At 30.8% G+C, this 19,672-nt stretch overlaps 2 protein-coding genes across 2 annotated transcripts; one reads left to right on the top strand and one right to left on the bottom strand.

Annotated features, from left to right (window-relative positions):
* The first annotated feature begins 2,671 nt into the window (after positions 1-2,671).
* LOC145131886 (uncharacterized) lies at positions 2,672-8,935 on the top strand. Its single transcript, XM_079066529.1, has 11 exons — positions 2,672-2,708; positions 3,596-3,664; positions 3,752-3,862; positions 4,068-4,229; positions 4,323-4,337; positions 4,671-5,106; positions 5,235-5,312; positions 5,391-6,163; positions 6,279-6,426; positions 6,580-7,496; positions 7,629-8,935. The coding sequence occupies exons 1-11, from the start codon at positions 2,672-2,674 to the stop codon at positions 8,933-8,935; spliced, it is 4,053 nt and encodes a 1,350-aa protein (XP_078922655.1).
* Positions 8,936-15,257: 6,322 nt separating this feature from the next.
* On the bottom strand, positions 15,258-16,827 carry LOC145129244 (putative inactive poly [ADP-ribose] polymerase SRO2). The gene is made up of 3 exons (XM_079063950.1): positions 16,193-16,827; positions 15,587-15,956; positions 15,258-15,506 (listed from the first exon to the last, which is right to left on the bottom strand). The coding sequence occupies exons 1-3, from the start codon at positions 16,696-16,698 to the stop codon at positions 15,405-15,407; spliced, it is 978 nt and encodes a 325-aa protein (XP_078920076.1). The 5' UTR covers positions 16,699-16,827; the 3' UTR covers positions 15,258-15,404.
* Positions 16,828-19,672: the final 2,845 nt, after the last annotated feature.

The following is a 19,672-nucleotide window of genomic DNA, read 5'->3' as shown; positions in this document are numbered from 1 at the left end:
TTTTTTTGGATTTTGGTTGATTTACATTAATATCCTGCTTTTAATATTAAGATTTTTGTTATCTAGATGTTATATTTAATAACTTAGTACATCATTTTTTTCATTAGGTACACCATTCATTTTTTCAGTCGTTCGTTATCACATAAATGATTCATTTAGGTCAAATAGCCATATATTCATTATAACATTATGCACATTCGGTTAAAAATATTAATTTCCCTAAAAAAAACTTGTGATATATAACCAATTAAAGCTAAATAGATAAGAGGGGAAAAGGGTACCTCTAAATGGTTTGGGATATATAACCAATTCTGTGAAAGTAGATGATTTGGGGTCGTATTAATGGTTTTTGAGTACATTCTCCTTGGGGCAAACCTGTAATGCATCAAAGAGCTAATAAGCTCTAACTTACAATTTAGACATTTAAAATAAATGAAAATATTTTGACAATATATACCTGGGGCTTGACTTCAACAATAAATTGACCACTTTTGACAGCAACGGGCTATTTGCCAAGACTCTTTAGTTTATAGGCTGCAGATTGTGGTATACAGTTGTAAGAGCTAAATGATGCTTTGACCCAGCCAATTTTACTCTTAGATCATAAGATTGTCGCCATTTTCTTCCATCAACAAGGATAAAAGGAACCTATACAACAAAATTATCAGATTGTACCAACATATTGAGAAATTCACAAGATAAAATAAGATTTAACAGCCTGTAACACATTCGTTAAATAGTCATATAATCTTATGTTAGACCATGAACATACTGATGGATAGATTATGGATATAGTAATCACCAATTGTATATACATACAAACTAAAGTGGCTTTTAGATTTAACATGAACTGAGCTATACATACAAACCTAACCAAACATACAATAATGGATTACTACATCATAAGGAGTTCTATGTCTTTCAATTGCATAAGTGTATTAATCAAATCCATAATCCCCAAAAGCATGCAATTACCTCCATTAAAGTCACTGGTTGATTTTGAATCACGGACAAAGAAATTTTCCATTTTAAAATAAATCTCTGCATTAAAAAATTAATAATTCAGGAATATTCATATATTGATTTCTAAGTCAAAGATATCAATATATGATACTTTTCGTTTATGTCAATGATTGTTTCCTAATTTTTTGTAATCAAATATTAAATCCAGATCCTATATTAAAATTAAATTCATTTCTAATGTAGTAAATCCAATAAAATCGGTAACTCAATATTATCCAATATAATATCAACAACAATAATTCCATAAAATCTGGATTATATTTTGAAAAATATTAAAAAAATTATTTTATATCTATAAATATAGCTCAGAACGTTAACATATAATTTTTAAATTCCTGATTCGTCTTCTTTTTCTTTCAATTGCATCTAAGACTCTTCTTTCGGGAAATTTACATCAAGATTTGGAATACAAGTTCTATTCCACATTCTGAAGAAGACGTAAACTGCTTTTGATTTAAAAGTCTCTTAATTCCTGGAAGATTTTCTTATTCACATCAGGTTAGTGTTTTGAAATTATATTAAAATGGTATCTGTATGTATGTTCAAATTACATTACAACGTTTTTGTATCTCTTCATCTCTAACAATATGTACAAATCATCAACCAAAATGTTTTACCTGTTGTTAAACTCAATAAAATAAACCATAAATTATTCAAAATATCAATTAGATTTCAACAGACATATATTCCTGTAACAAAATTTCTCGATCAAATACACCTTAGCTGCTTCAAACATGAAACAGTTAACTTAAAACCTCTGTTGTAAAACATTAATATGGAAAACATGAACCTACATCGGGTTATAAGTTATATATAACCTGGATTACTTGAAACTGAATCTTATTCGATCAATTATTCAAGGAACGAAAAGGGAATTTTGGGGTTTAATCTTAGATTGACAAACCTGATAATCCAGTATTTGACAGACTATATGCAAACTCCTCTTTCGCCTTGAAGCAGCTTCACATGTCGGAAACTAAATGCAACCCGTAGTTGTTATCGATTCCACACTGACACAATGTTATCAGGTTTCCATCGAGAACTAGGGTTTTACCCTCTAGGATCATCCGAATGAACAATTGTGTGAGATTGGGGAAAGAACAAATGGAACTTGAAGAAGCCCTAATTTTGAAATGAGGATGATGAGTGGTAATTTCCATTCGCAAGGAATTGATGTCGGCAGTGGAAGAAGGAGACTCGGTGTGAGGATTGATTTTCTTTTCTCAACTGATGGAGACTATGTCGCACAAGCAGCGGTCATCGTCGATGAAATCTTCCCATTCCGTTTGATGCGTTGTTGAACCCAATCGATTGTGCCGGAATCGAGGACAGTGACCGATGGTTAACCGGTGACGAAGTGGGTTTTAGTTTTTTTGGTAGCAACACTCACAGAGAGAGAATGATAGAGAGACGGAGTAATGAAGAAGATGACGACATATAGAGTTGGTTGTAAAAAGTATTGCCATTTCATGAAACCTGGAAGAGAGATCAAAGCTCTTGGAACTCAGTTGGAGAAGACGAATATTGCTGCCTGGGCTAGCAAGGTAGAAGATAAAGATGAATCTTCTTCTTTGAAATCTGAAAAATCGGGTAAAACTGCCATTGAGATGCGTACATCTGCTTGGGAGGATGCTGAGAAAACGTAGTAATGAAGAAGACGTTGTCAGATAGAGTTGGTGAGGACAGTATTGCCATTTCTTGACCTAAGTAATTAATTAATTAATCAACAACATTGTTATGAACCTTTTAAAGTGATACATTTTGGTTGTTACTAGGTTCGAATATGAAAATGCAGAATAAAATGCCTCCCAATGACATCCAGTAATGTGTAAAATGTTAGAAATTGAATCACAACATGTGTATTTATAAGGCCTTAAATAATCCCATATCCTAATACTAATAAATAAAAAAAATAAATTTTATAAATAAATAAAGAAATAAGTATAAAATTGCAACCGGACATTTGCTTAGACCCTATACAATCTTTAAATGTCTAACTGAAAAATCAGAATTGCCCTTCTGTTACTATTCGACTCTATAGTTTTGAAATACAACCTATTCAATTGACATACTTTTTATAAATAAATAATACATTAATAAACTAATTTATAATTTATATGTACATTTTAATAAACAATTTCAAAAAAACGACACAATTAAATTGTATTGTTTTTCCAACTACTTACCAAGAATACTTAAAAATGACAAAACATTGGCTTTATACCCATTTATTCGCTAGATAATTATTATATGAACTACTTAATTCTTATTTGTTAAGCATGTTAATTTATAACTAATTTTATTTATCTTAACTATGAATGTTGCAGACATACAATGCATTCACTTTCTTCTAAAAAGTCTATAAAGGTAAATAGTTTCTATTTAGATAATACAAAAATAAAAATTTGGGTACTACATCAACAAATCTAGCCTCAACAACTACTACTGTTAAAACTTCGATTTACAAAGGTAAGTTTTTTCATATACAAATTCTATTATTGTTATTTATTATTTTTTAATTCACATAATATTTATTTGAATAACATAAATATTTATTAACATAAAAAAATAGATAATTTGTCAAAATCTTCGTCCGCTGCAACTCAATATTCTTCGAAATTGGTAACCGATGCTTACAAAGGTACGTTTATTTATTCAACATTATTTTATAAACATATTATTTACGTAATTATACATTTCATATCCTGTCATATTATATGTTATGCAGAAAACAACAATAACATGTGTCACTTGCAAGCCAGAGAGAAAAGAAGACAAAGAAAAATATATTTGCAAAATAAAAGATCAAAGAAAATGAATACAACATCCAACGTTCCAAGTACATCAATACCTCATCTCTTAAAAAATATAATTAATTATAATCCTATTATTTTTTTATTCAATGTTTTATGCTTATTTTACATTTATTTACAATAAATGATTTCTCATATTTTTTTAATTATCTTGTAATATTATATGATTGCAGGTTATTATTATGTTGTATACATATCTCTTTAGTTGTCATAAATTTTTGTTATTTGCAGATCAATCAACCAACATTGTTGATCAAACTCAAATTGTCAGTTCATTTAATTCACCAGGAATCCAAAATACAACCGTACAATACTCTCCTTTCTTTACAAATGTTAGAACTCCGTTATCTAACATTACAAATGTTAGAAATCCGTTATCTAACATTACAAATGGTAATAATTTATTGTTTTTAAAATATACAATTATTAATTTTCTTTATAATCCGGATATAAGTATATGTATACTTATTTCATTTTTTTGTTCAGATAACATCGGTTTCGGTAAATATGTCACTTCCAACTTACCAGATAGTATGTACTTTCAAATGATATGACATCGAAAAATGCATCTACAATAACTGCTTCTTCATCTTCAATCAAGTTGAATCCAGGATGTCATAAATTAAAAAGGAAGCCGATCCCCTATCCCTTTGATTGATTTGACAGATAATGTAGAAAATATACATCAAGTCATAAATGAAAACGTTATAGTTGGTATCTCAAATGGTAATAAAAAAATAATATTCATTTTCATTTTTTTTTACATTTCAAATACTACGATGTATATACTTATAAATTTCACTGATATTTTTTTCATCGCCTTTTAATTTACAGAATATTTGGATCATGGTGATCAAAATGTTGTATGTCAAACATGTCATGCAAAGTTATGGAGAAATGAATCCATTAGAGGTAAAGAAAAAGGGAACACAAATTATTCTTTATGTTGTGGTTACGGCAAAGTTCAAATTCCAGATTTAAAGAAAGCACTGCCAAGTTACGAAAGAATGTTTCGAAATGGGGATTCTAAAAGCAAACACTTCATGAAAAACATTAGACGTTACAATTCAATGTTTTCTTTTACGTCGATGGGTGGTAAAATTGATACTTCAATCAATAGAGGAAACGCTCCATACATTTTCAGACTGGGTGGTCAAAATTATCATAGTATTGGAAGCCTTTTACCAGCAAAAGGATCGGAACCAAAATTCTCTCAGTTATACATTTATGATACTGAGAACGAAATTTCAAATAGACAAAGATGCATTGGGTATTTTTTTCATCCTTCTTATTCATAATTATTGATTATACACACACACACACACACATATATATATATATATATATATATATATATATATATATTACTAATATTATGTATAATTTCATTTATTTTAGTGGGGTAAAAGATCAATCAAATTCAATTGATAGTGATATTATTGAAGATATAAAGGTGATGTTGGATTCAAATAATGTGTTGGTTAGATCTTATAGGATGGCAAGAGATACTTTTCAGAAAAACCCTCAAGTTGATATGAAACTATGACTTATCAGGAGAAGGCAGCGAGATGGAAGAACATATAACCTACCGACTGCTTCAGAGGTTGCCGCTTTAATTGTCGGGGACATTTGTGATTCAATTGAAAAGAGGGATATTGTTGTTGAAACAAAAACTGGATTTCTACAACGTATCAGTGAATTGCATCCTTCATACCTTCCTCTTCAATATCCACTGCTATTTCCATATGGAGATGATGGTTACAGTGTTGACATTCTTCATAGAGGTGTTTCATTTACAACCAACAGCAAGCGGGCGAAATGTACAATGAGAGAATATTTCGCTTTTAGAATTCAAGATAGAGATCATTCGTTCTCCCTCATTCTTAATTCAAAAAGGTTGTTTCAGCAGTTTCTGGTAGATGCATATACTATGATGGAAACGGAGAGATTGCATTACATACGTAGGCAACAATATGTTCTTAGATGTGAGTCTTATGAAAATTTACGTAACCAAAAAGCTCAAGGAACAACGAATATCTCCAATGTCGGACAACGTGTCATATTACCTTCATCCTTTACTGGTGGCGCACGATATATGCTGCAAAACTATTTGGATGCCATGTCACTATGTAAATGGTTTGGATATCCAGATTTTTTCATAACCTTTACGTGTAATCCAAAATGGACAGAGATTAAAAGATTTCTTAAGGATACTTCACTTCAACCAGAAGACAGGCATGATATATTATGTAGGTTGTTCAAGATCAAGCTCGATGCATTTATTAAAGACTTAAGGGAGAATAAAATTTTCGGCACAGTTCAAGCATGTAATTAAAATTATATTTTTTCATTATTGATAAAACATTACTCTTATTATAGTATATTTTTTATATGTTTTTATTGTCTAATCATATTTTGTTTTTTTTGCCAAATATTTTGCAGATGTTTATACCATTGAATTTCAAAAGAGAGGTTTGTCGCATAGTCATATATGTTTATTTATGCATTCTGACAACAAGTTACCCACTGTTGAATTTATCGATCTGATAATTTCTGCCGAGATACCAGACAAAATTGAAGATCCGGAATTGTATTCACTTGTCAATGAGTTCATGATTCATGGTCCATGTGGAGCTGAAAATATCAATTGTCCATGCATGGTGGATAAAAAGTGCTAAAAAAACTTTCCAAAACAATTCTGTGATCATTCGTCTGTTGATGGAAATGGTTTTCCGTTATATAGGAGAAGAAACGATGGTCATTTTGTAGAAAAATCGGGTGTGAAGTTGGATAATAGAAATGTTGTTCCATACAACAAATATCTATTAAAAAGATATCAGGCACATATTAATGTTGAATGGTGCAATCAAGGATCTTCTATAAAGTATCTGTTCAAATACATAAACAAGGATCCTGATAGAGCTACGGTTGCTGTTGTACCAACAAACAATGAATGTGAAAATAATGATGTGGTCGATGAAATAGTTGAATATTACAATTGTAGATATTTATCTGCATGTGAAGCATCATGGCGAATTTTTAAATACGATGTTCATTGCAGGTATCCTTCTGTTGTCAGACTACCTTTTCATCTACCTAATCAACAACAGATTGTATATGGCGAAGACGATGATATTGATGATGTTCTTGACAAACCTTCTGTTGCGGCTTCAAAGTTCACATCTTGGATGGAGTGTAATGCAATCGACAGTGAAGCACGAAAACTTACATATGTTGAATTTCCTACAAAGTTTGTTTGGATATTAAATGGTCGGTTTTGGAAGCGAAGGAAAGTAGGAAAAGCCATCGGTAGAATTCATTCGGTTTCACCTAAACTAGGTGAAGCATATTTCTTAAGGATTCTTTTAAATAAAGTAAAAGGTCCGACATCATTTGATGAAATTCTCACGGTAAATGGTCAAAGACACTCTTCTTTCAGAGATGCTTGTTATGCACTCGGGCTATTAGATGATGACAAGGAATACATTGATGCAATTAAAGAAGCAAGTCATTATGGATCTGGTTTTTATCTACGCTTCTTATTTGCTACATTGTTGATGTGTAATAGTATGTCTAAACCAGAGGTCGTTTGGGAAAATACATGGGAATATTTGGCAGATGGAATTCTATATAACCAACGACAAAGATTTAAGTCTGCAGGTATTACATTTTTTTTCTTATTTTTTACTTTATTTAATTTCTTTTTTTTATTCAACAGCTATTGTATAATTAGTAATAAAATTATTAAATATCGACCACATATTTTCTAAATTATTTAATATTTTCATGCAGAATTGTCACTCGGAGTAGATGAACTTAAAAACTTAACTTTGTTCGAAATAGAACAAATTTTACTTCGAAACAACTCTACTCTCAAAAACTTCAAAAATATGTCATACCCAGATGTTGAATCCGTTTCTTCTTCAAACAATCGACTTATCACCGAGGAGCTAGATTACGACATTCCTGTTTTAAAGAATGATTATGATCGTATGTTTCTTGCATTAACAAATGAGCAAGGTAACATTTTCCTAAACATCATGAGTGCTATTCAAGAAAATAAAGGAGATGTCTTTTTCGTTTACGGTTATGGTGGAACGGGTAAAAAATTTTTATGGAATACAATATCAGCAGCAATTAGATCTGATGGTAATATTGTCTTAAATGTTGCTTCAAGTGGTATTGCTTCCTTATTATTACCCGGTGGTAGAACAGCACACTCTCGATTTATAATTCCATTTGAACTTACAGAGGATTCTTTTTGTAAAATAAATCCAGATGGTGAGTTGGCTAGCTTAATAAGAAAAACCTCTTTAATAATTTGGGATGAAGCACCTATGGTCCATAAGCATGCATTTGAAGCTTTAGATCGAACTTCGAAGGATTTATTAAGGTGTGGAAATTTAACCATCTCAAATATTCCATTTGGAGGGAAAGTTATTGTCTTTAGAGGAGATTTTAGACAGATTCTACCTGTTGTTCCGGGTGGCAGTAGACAGAACATTGTAAATGCTTCTTTGAGTTCTTCATATTTATGGCAACATTGCAAAGTCCATAGATTAACAAAAAACATGAGGCTAACTGTTGGAAGGGATCAATCTGATATACGAAAAATAAGAGATTTTGCAAATTGGCTATTGGATATAGGAGAAGGCAAACTTGGTGGCCCGAATGATGGTGAAACGATTATCGATATTCCTGATGATATTCTCATTAATGATTCACATGATCCTATAGGTTCCTTAATTGAGTTTGTATATCCGTCAATTTTGGAGAACTTCATTAACACAAATTATTTCCAAGAAAGAGCGATACTTGCTCCAAAAAATGAAGTTGTTCAGGAAATAAACGACCGTTTGCTTAACAAGTTTCTAGGAGATGAAGTTGAATATTTAAGTTCAGACAGCATATGTGAATCCGAATTTGTCCATGATCAGTTTGATTCAAATTTATACTCTCCTGATGTATTAAATGGTCTCAAAGTATTCGGTTTACCAAATCATAAGTTAGTTTTAAAAATTGGTGTTCCAGTAATGTTACTGAGAAATATTGATCAGAAAAACGGCTTATGTAATGGCACACGACTACAGGTGTTATAATTGGGCAAACGTGTTATTGAGGCACGTATAATAACTGGAACTAATATTGGAAACCGGACTTTTATTCCAAGAATATCTTTAACTCCATCAGAAAAAAAGATTCCCTTCAAATTCACAAGAAGACAGTTTCCTTTGGCCATATGTTTTGCAATGACTATTAATAAAAGTCAAGGACAATCGTTATCAAAGGTTGGTTTGTTTCTCAAAGATCCAGTTTTTTCACATGGACAATTATATGTTGCCTTATCTAGAGTTCAAAGCAGAGAATGATTAAAATTATTAATTTTAGATAAAGATGGCAAAGTCACAAATAAAACTTCCAATGTTGTTTATAAGGAAGTTTTTCAAAATTTGTAGCCAACTTTTTTGTAGCATATTTTATTCATTTTTAGCAAATCACACTTAATCCATCATATTACTTTATTTATTTATAATTATGTTTTGTTTATTTTATGTTAATTTCATTACACACACCGGTAATGCATCATCTGCGTATGTCCAACAAGAATCATGCACTAAAAATAAGGATTTTCAAAAAACTTCATTTCTAATTAAATACTTATGATTTAGTTTGTAATTAATTACTTACAAATCAAAAAGTTTTTGAAAAATTCAATATTACAATTCATAAGTTGTCAAAATTAATGAAATTTTATTTTATTATTTAATTAATTTTAAAATTCATTTGTAGTTAAATACTTATCATTTATTGTGTAATTAAATGCTTACAAATCAAAAACTTATTAAAAAAATACAATATAAGTTTTCTAACTTAATGGTATATTATTTATTACATAATTAAATTTTAAATTCTATTTAACATTAACACCCGTGGGTTCCACGGGTTTTCACCTAGTTATATATAAAAACCTTATTTTTTATGAAGCGCGTACGGCGCGTGTGATGACTTTAAAGATTAATATATGGCGGATACAAAATTGGCAGCGCAAACCGACGTGTCTCTTCGCCTTTCTTTCCCTTCGTGATACCTGACTACACCACCGCTTCAAAAAACGATGCATAAACTAACACGATCTTTCCAACAGCCTCCAAGAATCGAATTGAAAGAAAAGATAATGAAGCTGTGTATTATGGAAGAAAACGACAATCTTTTTCTATGTGTTCAATTTTGACATCGAATTGGAGATGGAATGAAGAGGTAACCCCTCTTTTTCTCTTTTCTCTTCACGTGATTGCTTGCCTCCACACAACAACAAAGGACAAAGCCCTAATTTCTGGCGAATGACCCCTCTTCTTCTTTCCCCCCCCCCCCCCCAGTCTTGATAGGAAACTCGAAAGTCTTGTTTGATGGGGCTATTGAAATCAAAACAGGGAAATCGATGATTGGTGAGTAAGAAATTGATGTGGGTCGCTTATGTTCCAGGTAAGCATCATCTAAGTCTCAAGTTGTTGCAACCCCTAAAATCGATTTCCCTTCATCCATCGCACACTTGATTTTCTTTTCCACATCCCCGCTCTTCGTCCATGGCAAAAAACCGCATCACCAGAAAGATTTAGAGGAACTTCTTCATAGTAATACCTTGTTAATTGTTGGTATACCTTAGTTGATTCTGGGGTCTCCCTTCATCCATCGCACACTGGTTTATTTCGTCTGCTAATAATTGTGCTTAGAATTAACATTTATGATTTACTTCCAGGATTAATTCATCCTAACATATGAACATGGTGAACTTATATGTGCAGTAATTTCTTGTTTTCTTGATTTTGTTGCTAAAATTGAAGATCTGACTTGCTGCGATGTTCTTGACAGGAGGCTAAAGTTCTTGTTGAGAAGGTTGCTCAAGGTTAAAAACAGAAGGTTTAGGGGTCCTTTTCAAAAATTTATCAACTGTAAGTTCAAAGTCGTACATATTTCCTTGAGTTCACCTTTGAAAACTTCTATATATATATATATATATATATATATATATATATATATATATATATATATATATATATATATATATATTTGGTTCTGAATGTGATTGATTCAGTGTCATGTTATGCATTTTGAAAGCTTTTTGTTAATGGTTCAAGTTATTTATAGTGCTATAAATATTTAATAGCAACTCACCTAAGTAAACCTTATCATTTAAGAAGATTATCAAACTATTTTTTTGTTGTACTTAAGATGTTTCAAGGAATATGTATATGTTTGAAGGTGAATTTAAATCGAGGTTCCCCAGTTTGTAAGTTTTTATAGCTTAAAAATGACGATTGTTGATAGAGTGTCTGTTTTGTCACTGTTCCTTGCTTTAAATATGATGATAGTTTCTTAATATGATAGACAATGGATATTATTGTGCTTCATTCACTTTATTGCATCTAACTTACGAAAGTCAAGCATTTAGGTTGTTTATCCATGATCACTAATTTGGAGGTAGATTGGAAAATTGTTATGATTTCATTGGATGATCCACGAGCTCCCTTTGTCAATGACGTGTTTCTTAAAATTATGATCTTAGTTGTTGGTTCTTTATAGGCTTCCTACCTTTTTGGTGAGTTCATGCCTTGTATGTGTATTGACCATTAGAGTTAAGTTTTGTAAGCCTCTTTAGTTAGTTTCTTAATGATCTCCCATCATATTTGGGTTTGTCTTTATTACGTTCCCTAGATTCTCGACTCATTTCACGATTACATTGGGGATTTATGTGACTACTTATGTTTGAGTTTTGTTGTTGTTTCGTGATTATTCTTCAATTAATCTGTCCATCATTCTTAAATGTTGACTACTTGTTACAAAACATTCAGTTGTATCTATCCTATAGATGACTATAGATATCAGATTTTGAAGGTAAGGTTTTTCTTGCTAAATCTGTGATATATATGCTAAACTGAAGGACGTTTGTGTAGTGTCCGGGTGGAAACAGCACATGGATGTAAAATATCATTGTTTTTATGCATAACATTATCTTTTTTTTTTTAATATTTCATCATGGTTGGGACAACAAAGAATGTTCATTTTTGCATAACATTATCTCTTTGGTTCAGTATAAGGAAAATATTTGTAAATCAAAAAGGAAAGTTGTCTATTAGGGAAAATTTTATTGTTGGATAACAAGATGTAGGTAGAATTCATTTTTAACTAATTTGTTCTAACCTGTAACAAGGTCAATGTTTGACCTTTTAAGAATGCAATAAAACATGGAAAATTTGATGGGTATTTGATTAATGCATATTTAGTTACAATACTTATCATGTTTTCATTTCTTTTTGTATGACATTTTAGTGGTTTTCTACAATGTCAGGTGCATCAGTGAGAGAAAAAAAAATAAACACATTTTTGTTTGCATTTTGAAATATCTTTTATTTAGATGTCTAACTTATGTCCCAAAAATAATGCAACTTTTGAATTTAATGTCCGTTGAATACATAAATACGTTTTACCAACACAGTGGAGTAATATTATGCATCTTCAAGAATTAACAGCACATTTTTATTTATGAGTTTTATGGCATCCTACTTTATGTTAGAACTTTATGTATCCGACTATCTGCAAAAGGATAATAATTGAACGCTACTTTCTCCATGTGCTATATTGTATTTGGAGTATTCACTACTCTAAGATTATGACATTGCACTTTGAAAAAATCATCTAATTATAACATTCTACCTTCTTTTTTAAAATACACCAATTACCCTTCACAGGCCGTGCGGCCGTGCTTAGCATGGGGCTTGAAAATTACCTAGTATATATATATATATATATATATATATATATATATATATATATATATATATATATATATATATATATATATATATATATATATATACTCGTACACACCCATACATAAATGTCAAATCATTGAAAGTTTATTTACCAATACCTTTAAGTTTTATCTTTCACCATATCTTTTTTTTTTCTATTTGAAAGAGTTTTTAAAAAGGTTCTTACCCTTAAAAGGTGAGTTAAAATGAGATGTCAGTTCAATTATTTATAAACTCTAACATTTTAATCAACTTGTATGTTTTGTCCTTTTTGACCCTATGGTTCATATCATTTTATTTTACACGCTTTTATATTTAGATTTTACACCTTATTTATATTAGATATTTGTTTTATTACTTAATCTATTTAAATATATATACAAAATAGATTTGAATATATTTTATAAAAATACAATATAGAAAATAGTTTTCAAAATAATACAAATACTAAAGATTATAGAAACTCATAGCATATTATTTTATTGTTTTTTATTTATTAAATGAAAAATATTTTTCAAAAATATATGGTACACTTATAATTAAAATTTTATATAAGAGGAGTTTATGTAAAATATAAGAAAAATAAGGTAAATTAATTATTATTATTTTTTTAAATCTTTTGAAAATTTTAGTCATTGGAAAAACATGTATAATAATAGATTTTTAATAAATAAAAGTTATTGAAAACATGACAAAAGTAATAAATCTTTTAGGCCATATGGAGTGGCTTCGACAATAGGTTCGACGATCTCGGTGAACACCGGGCCGACTTCTCAGCATGTCGAGCTCGGTTCAGCAACTCGGTAGAGATGTGCCGAGTCTCTTTCTTCTTCCTCCTTTCTTCTCCTCCACTCGGCAACCCACTCCTCCTTTCTCCCTCTCTTCTTCTTCCAAGTTTCTTCTCCCCCTTTTTGCTGATGTGGAGTTCGGCATTAGCTGCACGACTCCGTTCAGCCTTGTAGGTTAGCCATTATTAGTGATGTCTAATTTTTGTTTGGTAATTATAAAAACCATAAATTACCTATATATTAGATACTTATAAATGTAGTATTGTGTGCAACAACTTTTGTTGAATCACAATTCACAATGGCATTAAAGAACTAACGAGAAGAAATGGCATTATGGCAATGATTGGATTTTAAAACCCAGAAACCCGATTTAATTTAACCTTTCTACTTCTATTGAACATCCAAAGAAACAAAGACAACACTTTCTTATCAAACAAAATTGTTTTTCTAGATTTAACCCTTCCAAAAGTTGTCTTGTTTCGAAATTCCAATTCGTCCAAATAGTAGTGATGATAAATGCATACAAACATTTTTTGTGAGTGTTATTGAAAAAATTTTGATTCTCCAATAGGAAAAGTCTGCAACATTGGTAACAAACACTGTGTTCAAATCCGACAAACTGCCAACTAACTCCAAACAGAAGTCACAATCGGGCATTCAAAAAGAAGGTGATTCGAAGTCTCAACATGAATATTGCACGATTGGCATAAAAGCAAGTCCACCTCAGTACCCCGCTCGTCCAAATTTCGTCCAAATTTATTTTGGAGGTAATTTGTTCATATGTATTCTCCAAGCTATGGTTGAGCATTTGGACAGAACCGGTCGGACTCGACTGGAACCGGTTTTGCAGAAGTGGGTAGACTATGGACTGGACCTATTGAGATCTACCGGTTTCGGTTCGTGATATGGGTTTTCCGGTTCTTGTACCCATTGGAATGGGTCAGATCTATATTGTACAAGTCATTGTAGCCATACCAAAGATTGTTTTTTTTTTCTTAAAATGAATACGCTTTTTGGTTTGATTTTTCGTTTTATATTAAAAATACATTTTTTTGTTTAATTGTTCGTTTTAGATAAAAAAAATTTGTGGATACTTATCTCAACTTCGGGGACTATAAGTCATTGAATATGAAATCGAAAATGACAAAATTATAGTCCAAAATCATTTACGAACTCCAAACTACAAGTCGTAAAAAAAAAAAAAAAATCCTACATGTCATTGAAACTTCAAACAAATTAGATGTACATGTTTTAAAATTTGACAGAATACAAAATACAAAAAAATTGTTGAAAAGTTAAATATTTTCATATTTGATATCCCAACCTGAGGAAATCAAAAATGACAAAACTATTGTCTAAAAATATACAAATCCTAAACCATGTGCTGAAAAAACCGCATTGTCAATCCGATTTGAACGGAATCGGATATATATGTTTTAAAATTTCCACAAAATACATAAATAAAAAAGAAAATGAATATTAAGTTTACTAAGAACCGATAAGCGGGCCTCTTCTTATAAAGCGGTATCGGTCAAAGTATTGTACCAGTTTAATGGTCTCAAAGTATTGTAGCGGTTTAATGGTCCAAACACCCGCTCTTACTCCAAACCATCACATTCAACTTGATTTTAACCAAATTATTCCATTTAGTTCACCACATCAAGCTCCCCATTGCAACTACGATGAATGCTTCAATATATGCTTTTGTAATATCATAATACGTGACCTTAATTAGCTTAACTATGTTGTCAATTGTTTTAACGTTATTGAACTCTAAAGTCGATTGTTCATGTAATGGGTATGCAAATTGGTAAACCTTTTTGCTATTAACATGTATACTCAAAAATACTATTACAATAAAAATTATCCACTAGAAACTACTTTCGTATACAACTAAATAATCCATGTAAGTATACATTTTGCAAACAATCGTCTATTCTTCAGATCATTTAACAGGAATAAATTATACTTCATTGTGGGCCATAAAACATCTTCATTATTGGCCTAAGAACCTCATCTCCAGCAATCATCCTCAAGCTTCTTATAAATGCGTGTCTTGAAATTTTGTTTTTCTGCCAAATAACAAGTTAAAACTCATCAATCTCTAAGATGCATAAGCGATGAAGAAGAAAAATCCAAGTGAAAAACTTACATAAAACGCTTCACGTTGTCTGTTGATTAAGGCCATATTTGAAGAACTTAAATAATTCGCAAGGTGCTTCATGAGCACATCGAATCTCAAATGGGGTTTCCTTTTCATCCTTACAGATTGCTGATCACCTGTTTTTGATGAATCTGCTTTGAAAGTGACGATGAAAACTGGAAGAACGAGAGTGTTCATGTAAGGTTCCCAAATGATGTATTTTGTGGGTGATGAAATATCATCAACACCCGAGTTGAATTCTGTTGAAGTCGGTTGATCTATTCGTGAACCAAAAGGAATTGCTTCAGGTTTTCCCAAAATCAATCGACATAATAATATATGCATTAGGCCATCGGAATCAGCCATTGATGTTCTTGCACTGCAAGGAATTAATTAAATCAAATGAGTAACAATTCGAGAACTTGAATAGATATATCTTTACAACGATTGTTTCTGTTAAAATCTGTAGCAAAATCCACAGCTTTGGAATGTAGTTGGTTTGAACTTGAAAATTGAAGCACGAATGAACACAATCGGAACAAATTAACAGGAAATTGAAGATATGAATTGATCAAAATAAATCGATATTGGTTGAGTTGAGAAATTTTTACTAACCTCGCCATTGGATTGTTCGCCGGAGAGAAGTAAATACCATGGCCATACGATGACGATCTATTTTCAAATCGACGAAATCCATGACACAAAATCTCACGAATCTCTTCACGAGAACCACCATACCAACCATACTTGATGTTCGGATCTCCACCGTTTCTACTCGCAACTGCCGCTGCGAAAACCCTAAACGCGTCCACCCGAGCTTCATCGATCACACTCCATTCATAATTCTTCCTGTGAATCCCAACAAATTCGACATTCTTCTCGAAATTCTTCATTCCATTTACAAAACTCCTCTTCACATTCACGTAATCATTAGTTCCTTCTTCAATTCTATGCACCATCAATTTGTTATTCTTTCTGAAAATCCCTGATTGCCAGTAATTCGGAACAACCACTTGGGTATTTGAACCAGAATCGGAATCGGAATCATTATCAGGCTTTGTAACTTCATTGTCTTCTACTATAAGGTAGTCTGGATCTTGATATTGAACAGTTTGATCCATTCGTAATGATTTGATGTAAAAGTTATGAAGGAAATAGAATTTACAAAGGCGGAATTCTGCAAGTTGAAATTGGGAATAGTATAAATAGAAGAAGGCAAAGTCTTAATGAGGAGAAGAAACGAAGTGCAAGACGTCATCTATGAAAACCTCCAGAAGAAGGAAACCGAGTGGACCATTAATTCTTTTTATATTAATTTATTATGTCGCAACCGCTTAAAATAAATGGAGCCTCCTTCGCAAGAAACAAATAGAATTTTGACATCTAGAATTTTTTATTCTAGTTTTAAATAATCCATAAAAACCATGTGTTATTTTTTATTAATATTAATAATTTTTTTTGTTAATGTTGAAAGAATGCGTTTAGACCTATTTAATATGTTTAATTATTATTCAATATTTTTAATAAAATATAACTCAAAATAGATATATTTTATAATTTTATTATATATAAAGATATTAGATATAACAAAGAAAATTATTTAAATACAAGTAATTGTTTATGCTAACCAACTTTGATAATATCATCCTATATGTTGAGTTGCTAGAGGATAGGTTATTTTTCCCTACTTGTTTTAACAATCAAGTTTATATAACAATAAATTTTAATCGTATAAGTTGTTTGAAATTGTTAATTTATAACAACTTATATGTTTTTGTAAAAAAAATATTTATTAATTTATTCAGTGTTAAAATGGAACTTTAAAAAAATATTTAGATTATTTTATCTAATGCAGAAAATGAAGTTTTGTAAAAAATGCTTATGAGATAAAATGGTAATTTATATGGGAATAACAACCTAGCTCTAACGGTCATGTTAATTCACTTACGATAGCAAATGTTAAACGTAATGCAATCTAACATGATACATTTGTTATTTATAGGTGAATGATCGACTAGAAACGATATAAAACAAAAAAAAATAGGATTATACATAAAAAAACATATATTTTGTTTCTATTTATGGATAATATGAAACATGTTTATTGTGGTATATTTTGATTAAGAGAAATTAAATATTCCTCTATTTTTTGTTCCTACAAATCCTCCTACCCATTTAAATGATAACATGTGTCATATTAGTATACTAAAATATCATTAAATTAACATTAAATGTTACACATATCACTATGTAATTGAGTATGAGGATTTGTAGAAACAAAAGTATGAGGATATTTAATTTCTCTTTGATTAAAATAAAATGTCCAAATATATATATATATATATATATATATATATATTGAAATAACATTTATACTTTTTTTGTGACGGATTTGTCCTCAAGTTCATGCATAATCTCGATTATATAATATCTATTTGTTATCTTATATATAATTTATAGTCATGACAACATGATTCTCATCATTTAACATTTTTGATATGATGATTGACATTCATGCTTGAAATATTTAGTATTATTTCTTAGAATCTTTTGCATGCGGTATATTAACTATTTCTTTTACACTAAGGAACAAACATAACAAGTTTTATACCTAAGGAAAGGCGAATGATTACGAAAGGTGGCTCAATCAAATTGATAATGAAAAATAGGTCAGTTTATAAAGAAACATGATGACGTGTTATTCTTGAGTGATTGGGATCGCACCAATATATGTGAGATGTTCATTTATTGCAATGTTTCTACTTGTCTCTGGCCTAAAGCTTAATATGCATAAATCTAATTTGTATGGTGTATGTGTAGATTTTGAAGAGGTCAAAATTTTTGATGGAATTACTGGATATAAGGTGGATCAACTTCCAATTTCTACTTGGGTCTCCCTGTTAGCAATAATATGTCGAGGCTCAAAAGTTGGGATCCTATAATTGAGAAATTTAATAATAGGTTGTCTAGATGGAAAGCTAATATGCTTTCAATTGGTGGTCACTCTGTATTGGTTTCTATTGTCTTGGGGTCTCTTGGTATATATTGATGGGATTTATAAGTTACAAAAATCATATTTTGGCGGAAAAACTTAAACCCTAAGTTTGCATTCAACCTAAGAGGATCTATGTTTTCACTATTGAATGCAGTAACCAATTGAACATCAAGAACCCTAGAAGAACCCTGGTATTTTCAAAAATTATTAAAGGGTTTAGAAAAACATGCCTCTTGATTATGCTAGTAAATAATCAAACAAAATCCTTCTTGTAGTCACTTGGAAGCTAGCACCAGAAATCACATGTCTCTGATAGCTCACACCCAACCCTAGCAACAAGAAGGCTTAAAGAGAGAGGAGAGGGGATGGAGAAATTTCGGCTATGCCTTATGGGAATAAGATGGCCGAAATTATGAACCCCATGGAGGATTTATATAGGTGACTAAGGGAACCAGGATAATGCATGTTTCCTTAGATAAACCTTATCCCCTTTCCTTATTCCCTAAGGTATCCAAGGCTCCCTTAATGGCCAAGGATACCCTAGAACCCTTCTAGAATTCGTCCCTCCTCTTAGGGAGGTTCTAGAATTGGTCAATGTTCAACTTTTAACATTGTCACCTTTAGTCTTTCCGCTTTTAATTATTTCAATTAATCCCAAAATTAATACTGATTAATTTATAATTAAATAATACTATTTCAAATTAATATATTATTCTCTTAATATATTAATTAATTACTTACTTTTATTTCTAATTAATTTATTAGTCATATAATAATTTAATAAATCAGTCTCTCTCTCTAAAACTAATCTTATTTGAATACTAGGTTTGAGGGCAACCCAAAAGGACTTTGCTAATAGTTCAAGTATATACTAATTCAGTTATTGGCTTAGACACATAATCCAATAGTCTCCCACTTGGATAAGTCTATAACTGCAATTACCAATATAATTTATAAATTAGACAGCAAAGAGTGATGTGAATTATGAACATGGTTTGGCATGCGAAATTAAAGAATACACAATGAACATGGTGATTTGGGTGTTTAAGAGATGTAATGAATATGTATGGTGTTACAAAAAGGGACATAGATCTACATCT

This window comes from Lactuca virosa, chromosome 8, assembly GCF_052849685.1.
Source record: "Lactuca virosa cultivar CGN04683 chromosome 8, Lactuca_virosa_CGN04683_v6, whole genome shotgun sequence".
In the NCBI taxonomy this organism is placed as follows: domain Eukaryota; kingdom Viridiplantae; phylum Streptophyta; class Magnoliopsida; order Asterales; family Asteraceae; genus Lactuca; species Lactuca virosa.
The sequence above is the reverse complement of the archived record's forward strand: the minus strand, read 5'-3'. Positions and strand labels throughout refer to the sequence as shown.